Source organism: Equus asinus, chromosome 21 (genome assembly GCF_041296235.1).
Source record: "Equus asinus isolate D_3611 breed Donkey chromosome 21, EquAss-T2T_v2, whole genome shotgun sequence".
NCBI lineage: Eukaryota > Metazoa > Chordata > Mammalia > Perissodactyla > Equidae > Equus > Equus asinus.
The window spans coordinates 13,320,897-13,333,400 of NC_091810.1; the positions used below are offsets into that span (position 1 = coordinate 13,320,897).

At 42.4% G+C, this 12,504-nt stretch overlaps 1 protein-coding gene across 5 annotated transcripts in view; it reads left to right on the forward strand.

Moving 5' to 3' along the window:
* CFAP92 (cilia and flagella associated protein 92 (putative)) overlaps nt 1–12,504 on the forward strand; it is a 121,453-nt gene that overhangs the window by 78,415 nt on the left and 30,534 nt on the right. For all 5 annotated transcript variants that reach the window (XM_070493088.1, XM_014829735.3, XM_014829734.3 and 2 more), the window contains 2 exons: nt 3,225–3,419; nt 5,419–5,713. In XM_070493088.1, the coding sequence (XP_070349189.1) occupies nt 3,225–3,419; nt 5,419–5,713 (490 nt within the window). The remainder of the gene's footprint in view (nt 1–3,224; nt 3,420–5,418; nt 5,714–12,504) is intronic.

A 12,504-nucleotide genomic window follows, 5' to 3' on the forward strand; every position in this document is an offset into this window, starting at 1 on the left:
ATTCCAGATGCTGTTGATTGTATAAATTGCTCTGCTGGCCCATTTTACTGACTCAGGGTGGTAAGCCCACCTAAACTCATTTATTGCTTTAATTTAACCTAGCCTTGGGAGGAGAAAACAAGATCTTCTGAATATTTGTATGAAAAATTCTGTGCAGCCACCAGTGTAACCCAGGCCATCTGTAAATTTCTTGATATACCCAGGCAACCTCTCAGCATGTAACAAAATAGTATCTGAGCCTTGGTTACACAAAGCTAACACCTCTATGCTGATGAACGAGTCTACAGATGATGTCACTGATGTGGGAGCCTTGTGTGCACCCCCTGATTACCTCTTCATCTGTGGAGGTTTCAGTAATGGCCTTTATGCCTGGGCAAATCATTGCCTTGACAGCTGGGGAACAGAAGGACAGCGTGCCCTTGCTGTATCCACTGTCCTGTTTTTGCTGCATGAGCAAACAGAGACCTCTCATTGTCTCTCCCATTGAATCTGCTCTCCTATGTTGAGTGCATAAATATTTACAAATGTTATATCCTTTTGTTGGATTGACCCCTTTATCGTTATGCAATGCCCTTATTTGTCTATTACAGTCTTTGTTTTAAAGTCTGTTTTGTCTGATATAAGCATAGCTACCTCAGCTTTCTTTTGCTTTCCATTTGCATGGAATAGCTTTTTCCATCCATTCACTTTCAGTTTGTATGTGTCCTTATGTCTGAAGTGAGTCTCTTGTAGGCAGCATATAGATGGGTCTTGTTTTTTTAATCCATTCAGCCACTCTATGTCTTTTGATTGGAGTATTTAGTCCATTTACATTTAAAGTAATTGTCAATAGGTATGTACTTATTGCCATTTTGTTAATTAATTGTTTTCTGGCTGTTTTGTAGTTCCTCTGATCCTTTCTTCTTCCCTTACTCTCTTCCTTTGTGGCTTGATGTCTTTCTTTAGTGGTATGCTTACATTCCATTCTCATTATTTTTTTGTGTGTCTACTATAGGTTTTTGATATATATGTATCAGATATAGGGTTATATATATATATATATATATATAGGGTATCTTGAGGTTTACATATAACAAGTTCTATTTATAACAATGTATTTTAAATTGATAACAACTTGAGTTTGAATACCTTCTAAAGCTCTGCATTTTTCCTCTCCTCCCTCCACGTTTTATATTTTTGATGTCGCATTTTACATCTTTTTATCTTGTGGATCCCTTGACTAGTTATTGTAGTTTTTGTTATTTTTACTACGTTTGTCTTTTAACCTTCATTCCAATTGCTGTAGCACTATTTGTTGAAAACACTATTTTTCTTTACGGAATTGCTTTTGCATCTTTATCAAAAATCAGTTGATTAGAATTGTATGGATCTATTTCTGGGTTCTCTGTTCTGTTCCACTGATCTATGTGTCTACCCCTTCAGCAGTAACATACAGTCTTGATTACTGTAGCTATATAATCAGAGTCAGGAAGAGTCATTCCTTCCACATTATTCTTCTTTTTCAAAACTGTCTTAGCTAGACTAGTTCCTTTGCCTTTTCATTTAAATTTTACAATAAGCTGTCTATATCTACAAAACGTCTTGCTAGGATGTAGACAGGAATTGTGCAACCTTATGTATCATTTTAGAGAGAACGGATATGGCTACGTTAAAGTCTTCCAATCCATGAATATGGTGTAGATCTTTGATTTCTTTCAGCCATGTTCTGTAGTTTTCAGCATACAAGTCCTGCACATGTTTTGGTAGATTTATATCAAAGTATTTTATTTTTTGAGTGATTTTAAATGGTACTGTATTTTTAATTTCAGTTTCCAAGTGTTCATTGCTTGTATATAGAAATACAATTGATTTTTCTATGTTGGTCCTGCAGCCTTGCTAAGATCACTTATAGGTTTTAGGAGGTTTTTTGGTTTGTTCATTTGTTTTTGGTAAATTCCTTGGGATTTTCTACATAGACCATCATGTCATCTGCAAATAGAGTTTAATTTCTTCCTTTCCAATCTGTATGTCTTTATTTTCTTAATGTGCTGGCTAGGACTTGTAGAACTATTTTGTATATGAGTAGTGACATCCTTGCCTTGTTTCTGATCTTTGGTGGAAGACATTCTTAGTCTTTCCCCATTACATATGATGTTAAATGTAGGTATTTCTGTAGATGTCCAGTATCAATTTGAGGAAGTTCCACTCTATTCCTAATTTGCTGAGAGTTTCCTAATTTCCTGGCTCACATAATTCACAGAAATCAATTCCAGGTAGATTAAAAACCTATTTGAAATAATTACAGACTCACGATAAATTGCAAAAATAATATAGAGAGGTTTCTATGTACCCAATACCCAGTTTCCCCCACTGGTGACATCTGAGATAACTAAAGTGAATTGTTGATGGTACAATTAACTAGACCACAATTATCTGGTTTTACTCAGACTTCACCAGAAAAATCTATTTTTGAAAAGCAAAATTATAAAGGTTATAGATGATAATACAGGAGAACATAGTCATGACTTCAGAATAAAGAAAGATTTCTTGAACAAGATGGAAGGACAAAGAATAAAGGAGAAGGATGATAGATTTGGCTACCTTAAAATTATTAACTTCTGTTCATCCAAAGACACCATAAAAATTGTGAAAGACAAGCCACAAACTGAGAAAAAATTATTTGCAACGTGTGGAGCTAGTATCCTGAATATATAAAAATGCCTGTGAATCAATAAGAAAACAATAAAAACATCCCAGTGGAAGGATGGGCAAAAGAATTGAACAGGTACTTCACAAAAGAGGAGAGCCTGTGACCAAACACGCAGACCCGCCAGCAGGATGTGTGGGCTATGTGTAGACGTCACCCGGTTCAATGAGGTGTGGGAACAGCGTGAGCCACACATGTCTGGGGGTGGGGGCACACAGCAGGCTGTGTTTAGAGACTCCGCCTGGCTGGTGCTGCCAGCATGTGAAGTGTGAGTGCAGGGCAGGGGCTGGGGAGGGGGCAGCGGGACACAAGCAGGACAAGGCTGGTTGCAGTGTTTTCACTGCCAACCTTCCTTCCAAGGGCCCTTGTTTTGAAAGGTTTATCTACCATTTGGCATTTATTAGTAATACATTCCTTTTGTTTGTGTGTTTTTAAACAAGCAAAAAGCAAAATGCTCTGCCAGACAGAGCAAAGCCACACAGTGTCCCCGAGCCGGCAGAGCAGTGGTAAGGCCCTGCCCTGTGGCCTCCTCTTGCAGAATCACCGAGTCAGAGCATGGGAGGTACAAGGTGCTCTACAGCTCCCAGCTGCTGTTCCGACGCCGCCTCTACGCAGACCTGGAGACCATCCTGTACCACGTGCACCTCTTCAAGCCGCTGTCGCTGCTCATGAAGCAGGCGTCACTCTACATCCGCAACACCGTGCCGCAGACGGCCTTCCAGGCCCTGACCAGGTGTGGGCCCCGGGCCTGCTGCGGGGAGGGGAGTGGGCTGCCTGCCCTCGTGGCGGCCATGGGGGGTGGCACAGTGGCCCTTTGAGGTGCGCTTTTTATTATTCCTTATGCCCGAAGAGCCTGGGTCAGGAGTGAAGGCCGGTGCCGAGGGGCCCCGAGTCCGTGTCATTCCCACTGTTCCACATGCTCTCCCACGACAGTTGCAGAAACATACCGGTGAAAGGACAGTTTTACTCAAGCACATGTCACATGAATCTGTCTGCTCCTCTTGGGAATGTCCCAGAACAGGCTGAGGAGTGAGGCACCAGTTAGAACCCATTTTCCCAGTGAGCCATGGGGACACAATGAGGACTGGGACCACCAGATCCACCAGGCCAACAACAGCTTTCTCTCCCAACCAAATGTTACTTTTCTGTGTGCCTCCCACCTAGTCCCCTATTCCACCCTCCCTCCCTCTTCCTCAGAAAGCCATTCTCCAAAGATCTGGATCTTTCTCTTCCTACACACCTTCACCTGTGCTGTTCCTTCTGCTCCAACGCTGGTGACCTGCCAGGCTGGTCACCCACCCTGGGAAGCTGGGTGGAGCGCTGCTCATGCTTGCCCGAGGGTCTCCTCCAGTGCGTATGGAACAGCCACTGCCCTGTGCCTGCTCTGGGAGGAGGGCCGAGAGAGGCAGACCCAGTTTAGAAGCGGAGGCTGACAAAGAATAGCGCAGTGGGGTGCCCCGGGACCGTGGGCAGTCGGTGCCGCGCTCAGTGCAGCAGTGAAGGACAGTGACTGGTACTTTGAGGAGGTGAGGAAAGGCTGACCTGGAGAAGGAAGGAGCAGACATTCATCAGGTGGACAGTTCACTCACTGCCGGTCTGGGGCAGGAGGTGCAGACCACCTCTACACTTGTAGAGCCAGCAACAGGTGCGGCCAAGAGCTGCTCCCCGCGCCCCCCCCCCCCCCCCCCGCCCCACACACACTAGCACATTCTTGTTGAATGTACTAGTAGAGGAGAGGGGGAGGCAGGAGAGGGAGGGAGCAGGCTGGGGACACGGGAAGGAGAACTCAGGGCTGAGAGCCTCTCCTTTTAGTCCCACCCTCCGGCGGCAGCTGTGCCCAAAGAACCGGGCAGGTGTAGATTGGGCAACCCCCAAACAGTGCCCAAAGCTGCAGGTCAGGACAGGGCACAGCAGGAGGCTCGTGCTGGGGAGGCGCTGGAGCATTTGGGTGTCCAGATCCTCAGTGGTCAGTCGAGGAGGCTGGACCCTGTCCTGCCTGGTGAGTGACAGGAAGTAGCTGGGGACCTCTCTTAGGGAAAGGGAAGAAAACTGCTATTTATGAAGTGCTCACTGCATCCTAGGTAGCTACATCCATCATGGCTTTATTCCTTTCTGGAAGGTCAGGAAACAGAAGCTCACAAAGGCCAAGTGGTGGGGCAGGGAGCTCAGCTAGGGAGAGGCGGAGCGCACCAACCTCAGGCATCACCTCACCGGGACCTTGGAAACAGCTGAGACAGCAAGCTGCAAACAATGGTTCCCATAGTATTGTCGAGAGCGTCAGAGTGACTCAAGTGCCCGCGGCTCGCTGGGCCTTAGGAGACGGCAATGAGAAGGAGTCCTGGGGCCCTTGAGCTTTGCTAAGATAAGAGGCTATGTGTTAGTGCCCACCTCCTGGGGCAGGAGGCTCTGAGATTAACACCGCTGACAGCCAGCTTGTTGGGGCTGCTCCTTGGTGGGGCATGGGTAGGTGAGAGGCATGGAATAAGGCCACAGTTACAGGGAAATGATCAGAGCAGAAAGTGGGAAGCTTTTAATTCTAGGGGCTGGGTGGAGAGAGGGAAGGAGGCATTCTCCTTTGTAGGCTCATTGGACTGGAATCAGAGCTCCTCATGTAGGACCTGGGACCAGCTAATCAACCTCTCGGGGTTTCCATTTCCTCTTGTAAAATGGGGGTGGTTTGACCTACCTTGCAAGGCAGGTGGGGCTGAGCAGCCGGCCATTCTGTGTTCCAGGATCCACTGGATCTGCTTTTACAGCACCAGGCTCAGGGAGGTGATCACAAGAGACCTGCTGCCCTCCTCCGCCATGATCAAAGACTTGAGCCAAGAGTTTGGGTTGCCCCTTTCACAAGAAGATCTCAGAGATGGGAAACTGTTTGCTGTGCCACCTCATCCTGCCCCCAATCTCGAGGACTTACGAAGTCGGAATTCCACCTTCACTGATGAGATCCATGCCCACCAGGAGAAGTACCTGCAGTGGCGGAATGCCATGATGCTGAAGAAAAGCCAGAAGCACAGCCTGATCCAGGTGGGCAATCTCTCTCCCGGGATCGGGGGTCCCAGGCCTTCACCCCACCTGGGCTGTCCAGTCACCTGCCAGGAGATACAGGGCAGATGGCCAATTCCTGAGCCGGGAATCTGCCTCTGGCCGTTATCTGCTCTCACTCCCAGCCCCAGTGTACCTCGTCCTTCCTGAAAGGTGAAAAAGACCGCTCTTAGGTTTATCACCTTTACCTTGGCCACAGAGTTCATCTTAGAGAAAGAACTGTTGCGTGTGTGTGTGTGTATGTAACATCTTGCTTAAGCTGCTAAGGGCATGGATATTGAGATGCCCAAGCAACACTGGCGATGAACTAATCTGCATGAGAAAATGGGAGTAGAAAGGAAGGGAAGAGGAGATTGCGGAGCTGGTGAGGTGACAGAGGGCTGGGTGCTATGTGCCCTGGGCCAAGGAGCCCCTCAGCCCATACCACCCAAAAAGACTTAAAAACACTGACATCCACGGCATGACTGGCAGTCGTTCACCCGTGGTCCGTCTGGGTGAAGCCCCTCCCTCAACCCTAATCTCTAGTAGAAAGTGTCTCACAAGTTTGTAAGCTTTCTATGTGTACACACTGTATGAAAACCAGTGAGGAGGCTGCCATTAGTATTCAAGTTTTTAGTTTTTTCAAAAGAACAGGTTCTTGGATTTATTTATAAATCTGCTTTTTCTGTTTTTCTAATGCATTAACTTCAGCTTTTATGTTTTATGATATTTGAAAACATATTTCTCTCCTTTCTAGCTTGTTGAGTTGGTGATTTCATTTATTTTTATTCTTTATATATTTTTTATATTAACCCCTTATCAGATAAATGATTTGCAAATATTTTCTCCCACTCAGTAGGTTGCCTTTTCATTATGTTGATGATTTCCTTTGCTGTGCAGAAGCTTTTTAGTTTAATGTAGTCCCACTTATTTATTTTTGCTTTTGCTACCTTTGCTTTTGGTGTCAGATCCAAAAAAATCATTGCCAAGATCGATGGTCAAAGAGGCTACCACCTATGTTTTCTTCTAAGAGTTTTATGGTTTCAGGTCTTACATTCAAGTCCTTAATCCATTTTGAGTTAGCTTTTATTTACAGTCATAAGATAGTGGTCCAGTTTCATACTTCTGTGCGTGCCTGTCCCGTTTACCCAGCACCATTTATTGAAGAGACTGCCCTTTCCCCATTGTATATTCTTGGTTCCTTTGTCATAAACTAATTGACCAAATATGCATGAATTTATTTCTGAGCTCTCTATTCTGTTCCATTGTTCTATGTGTCTGTTTTTATGCCAATACCATACTGTTTTGATTACAATAGCTTTGTAATATAGTTTGAAATCAGAGAGCACAATGCCTCCAGCTTTGTTCTTCTTTCTCAAGATTGCTTTGGCTATTCGGGGTCTTTTGTGATTTCATACAAATTTTATGATTGCTTGTTCTATTTTTGTGAAAAATGCCATTGGAATTTTGATAGCAATTGTATTGAATCAGTAGATTGCTTTGGGTAGTATAGACATTTTAACAATATTTAATTTTTCCAATCCAGGAGCACAGAATGTCTCTTCATTTATTTGTATCTTCTTCAATTTCTTTTATCAATGTCGTAGTTTCAGCATACAGGTCTTTCAACTCCTTGGTTAAATTTACTCCTAGGTATTTTATTGTTTTTGATGTAATTGTAAATGGGATTGTTTGCTTAATTTCTCTTTCTGATTGCTCATTATTAATGTATAGAAACACAACAGATTTCTGTATATTGATTTTGTTTGCAAAACAGCTTTACTGAATTCATTTATTAGTTCTGAAAGTTTTTTGGTGGAGTCTTTAGGGAGGGTTTTCTATATACAACATCATGTCATCTGCAAATGGTGACAGTTTTACTTCTTCCTTTCCAATTTGTATGCCTTTATATCTTTTTCTTGCCTGATTGCTCTGGCTAGTACTTTCAATAGTTGAATAAAAGTGGTGAGAGTGGACATCTTTGTCTTGTTCCTGATCTTAGAGGAAAAGCTTTCATCTTTTCTTGAGTATGTTATTTGTGGGCTTCTTATGTATGGCCTTTATTATGTTGAGGTACGTTTCCTCTATACACATTTTGTTGAGAGTTTTTATCATAAATGGATGTTGAATTTTGTCAAATGCTTTTCTGCATCTATTGAGATGATCATATGATTTTCATACTTCATTTTGTTAATGTAGTGTATCACACTGATTGATTTGCGGATGTTGAACCATCCCTGCATCCCTGGAATAAATCCCACTGGATCATGGTGTATGATCCTTTTAATGTATTGTTGAATTCGGTTTGCTAATATTTTGTTGACGTTTTTTGCATCTATGTGCATCAGGGATATTGGCTGGTAACTTTTCTTGTAGTGTTCTTGTCTGGTTTTCGTATCAGGGTACTGCTGGTCTCATAACATGAGTTAGGCAGCATTTCCTCCTCTTCTATTTTTTGGAAGAGTTTGAAAAGGATTGGTATTAGTCCTTTTTCAAATGTTTGGTAGAATTCAAGAGTGAAGCCATCTTGTCCTGGCTTTGTTTGTTCAGAAATTTTTGATTACTGATCCAACCTCCTTACTAGTAGTCAGTCTATTCAGATTTTTAATTTTTTCGTGATTCGGTCTTGGCAGGTGGTTTGTTTCTAGGAATTTATTCATTTCTTCTAGGCTGTCCAATTTGTTGGGGTATAATTGTTCATAGTATTCTCTTATGATCCTTTGTATTTCTGTGGTTTCACTTGTAAGGTCTCCTGTTTCATTCTGATTTTATTTATTCAAGCTCTCTTTTTTTCTTGGTTAGTCTAGCTAAAGGTTTGTCAATTTTGTTTATCTTTTCAAAGAACCAGCTGTTAGTTTTATTGATCTTTTCTATTATCTTTTTAGTCTCTATTTTATTTATTTCCACTCTGCTCTTTATTTCCTTTCTTCTGCTAACTTTGGGCTTCATTTATTCTTCTTATTCAAGTTCCTTGAGGTGTACATTTGGTTGCGTATATGAGATTTTTGTTTTTTCTTGAGGGTAGGCATTTATGACTACAAACTTTCCTCTTAGAACTGCTTTTCCTGAATCCCATAAGTTTTGGTATATTGTATTTCAATTTTCATATGCCTCAAGGTATTTTTTATTTCTCTTTTGATATCTTTATTGACCCTTTGGTTCTTCAGTAGCATGTTGTTTAATTTCCACATATTTGTGAATTTTTCAGTTTTTTTCTGTAATTGATTTCTAGTTTCATACCATTGTGGTCAGGAAAGTTGCTTGATATGATTTCAATCTTCTTAAATTTATTAAGACTTTTCTGTGGCCTAACAGGATCCATCCTGGAGAATGTTCCATGTGCACTTCAGAAGAATGTGTATTCCGGTATATTTGGATGGGATGTTGTGTATACATCTGTTCAGTCCATCTGCTCTAATGTGTCATTTCAGGCTGATGTTTCCTTCTTGATTTTCTGTCTGGATGATTGATGTAAATGGGGTATAAAAGTCCCCTACTATTATTGTATTTCTGTCTATTTCTTCCTTTAGGTCTGTTAATATTTGCTTTATGTATTTAGCTGCTCTTATGTTGGGTACATAAATATTTACAAATGTCATATCCTCTTGCTGGATTTGTCCCCTTATCAATATGTAATACCCTTCTTATTTCTATTTCTAGTTTAAAGTCTATTTTGTCTGATATAAGCATAGCTCCTCCTGCTTTTTTTGGTTACCATTTGCTTGAAATATCCCCCCCCTTTTTTTTTTTTTGCTGAGGAAGATTCACCCTAGGCTAAAATCTGTTGCCAATCCTCCTCTTTTTTTTTCCTGAGGAAGATTTGCCCTGAGCTAACATCTGTACCAATCTTGCTCTATTTTGTACGTGGGTTGCTGCCACAGCATGGCCACCAATGGGTGGTGTAGGTCCACACCCAGGAACTGAACCCAGGCCGCTGAAGTGAAGCGTGCTGAACTTAACCACTAGGCCACAGGGCCAGCCCCCTTGAAATACCTTTTTCCCTCCCTTCACTCTCAGTCTATGTGTGTCTTTTAGGCTAAAGTGAGTCTCTTGTCAGCAGCATACAGTTGGATCTTGTTTTTAATCCATTCAGCCATTGTCTGTCTTTGGATTGGAGAATTCAATCTATCTACCTTTAAAGTAATTATTGGTAAGTAAGGACTTACTGTTGCCATTTTGTTAACTGTCTTCTGATTTTGTCACAGATCCATTGTTCCTTGTTTCTTATCCTGCTGTCTTTTTTTGTGTTTTGATATCTTTTGCCATCAGTAGCTTTTACTTCTTTATCATTTTATTTTGTGTAATTACTACAGGTTTCCCCCTTGTAGTTACTACGAGGCTTATAGAAAATATCTTAAAATTGTAACAGCATATTTTAAACTAATAACAACTTAACTTCAGTGGAATTCCTAAGCTTTACACTTTTACTTCTCCTCTCCCTCACATTTCAGGTTTTTGATGTTACAATTTACATACTTTTCATATTGTGTAACTAATAACAGATTATTGTAGCTAGGGTTATTTTTATTATGTTTGCTTTTAACTTTTAAAGTGGAATTTTAAGTGAATTACACACCACCATTACCATATTGCAGAATCTAACTTTGACTATATATTTCTCATTACCACTTTTATGCTACATTTTTACGTTTTTATGATGTTAATTATCATCCTTTTATTTCCACTCAAAGAACTCCATTTAGTATTTCTTGTAAGGCAGGTCTAGTAGTGATAAATTCCCCAGCTTTTGTTTGTTCAGGAAAGTCTTCATCCCTCCTTCACTTCTGAAGGACAGCTTTGCTGAGAATCGTATTCCTGGTTTACAGTCTTTTTCTTTCAATATTTTGAATATGTCATCCCATTCTCTCCTGGCTTGAAAAGTTTCTGTTGATAAATTTGCCTACAGTCTTATGGCGGTTCCCTTGTATTTAACTTCCCTCTCTTCTCTGCTTTCAAAATTCTTTTTTTGCCTTTGACATTTGACAATTTAAGTATAATATGTCTTGGTGCAGCCCTATTTGGGTGCCTTTGAGCCTCTTGAATCTGGATGTCTATTTTTCTCCTCAGGTTTGGGAAGTTTTCAGCCATTATTGCTTTAAGAATACTTTCTGTTCCTTTGTCTTTCTCTTTTCCTTCTGGAATTCCCATATTGCAAATAATATTTCTTTTCATTGTGTCCATAAGTCCCATAGGCTTTCTTCAGTCTTTTTTATTCTTTTTTCTTTTTGCTCCTCTGGCTGCATAATTTCAAACGTCTTGTCTTCCAGGTTGCTGATTCTTTCTGCTACATGGTTGAATATGTTTTTGAAGCTCTTTATTGAATTATTCAGTTCAGTTATTCTATTTGTTTGGATTTTCTGATAGTTTCTATGTGTTTTTTGAACTTCTCATTTTGTTCAAGCATTATTTTCCTAATTTAGTTGTCATTATGTTTTTGTAATTCACTAAACTTCTTTAATAGGATTATTCCGAATTCTTTATCTGACAGTTCATAGATCTCCATTTCTTTAGGGTCCGTTATTGGAGCTTCATTAGTTTCTTTGGTGGTGTCGTATTTACCAGTTTTTCATGGTCCTTGATTCCTTACATTGGTTTCTGTGCGTTTGAGTAAGTGGTCTCCTCTTCCAGACTTTACAGGTTCACTTTGGTATAGACAGTTCTTCGCTAGTCAGTTTGGGTTTCTGGATGTGTCTGCTGGCAATGTACTTGGGCAGGCGGGGCCTGCTATTATGGTCTACTTTGGGGCAAGGCAATTTTTCAGTTCTGAGGTCAGGGTAGGGGGTTTGCCACTGGCCAAGAACAGCTGGATAGGGCTGCTGGCTTGGTTTGCTGCCCAAGTGAGGCTACGGGGTGGGCTCTGCAGTTACCTGGATCAGGCTCTGGTCAGGCTTACTAGATGGTCAGGACTGGGCACTATACTCAGCAGTAGGTGGAGCTACGAATTAGCTTCCCTGGCCTGGTGGGGCAGCAGGACGGGACCCATGGCTCTTTGTTTGGGGACCTGAATCAGGCAAGAGTGTGTAGTGAATATCTTGGTCAGGTGAGGCCATCAGTTTTGCTCTGCAGACAGGGAAGCCATGGGCTGTGCTTTCTGTTCAAGTAGTACTGTAAACAGGGCTGTTGGATGGGCTAGACAGCTTCCCTTGTGCTCTGGTAATGTTCCCTGGTTGAATGGGCTGAAGGCTGTATTCAGAAATGAGTGGGTCTGTGAGTTAGTTTCCCTTCCCATGTGCAGTAGGAGAAGCAGCTCTAAGTCCAGTAAGGTTCGTTGTGGTCTTGACTCAAGCCAACCCATGCCCAAGGTGCCCAGTCAAGCAGGGCCACTGGTGTTGCTCAGGGGTGATCAGCTCTGCCCACCCACCTCTCAGCTCAAGTGTTGCTGGGTTATGCAGCAGCTTCCAGGTGTTCTTGCCAGCCCTTCTGTCAGATGGGTCCAGGAGCTTTGCTTTGCCGTAGGTTGCTTTGCAGGCTCAGCTCTCCTGCCTGAGTGGGACTGGCAGGGCCTACTTCAGACAACTCCCAAATTTTCCCTAACAGGCTTTCTGGTGAGGAGGCGCCAGGAGCTACACTAAGCATTGGGTAAGGCTATGAATTAACTCCCCTGCCTGGGCATAGCAGGAGAACCCTCCACCCCCTGTACTAGCTTTTCCCTGAGGGCGCTAAGCTCTGCCTGCCCACCTGCCTCTCACCTTGAGCACTGCTGGGTTATGCAGCTTCCGGGTGTTCTTGCCAGCCCTTCCTGTCAGATGAGGCTGGGGGCTGTGCTCTGCAGGTGGTAGGGCTATGACTTAGCT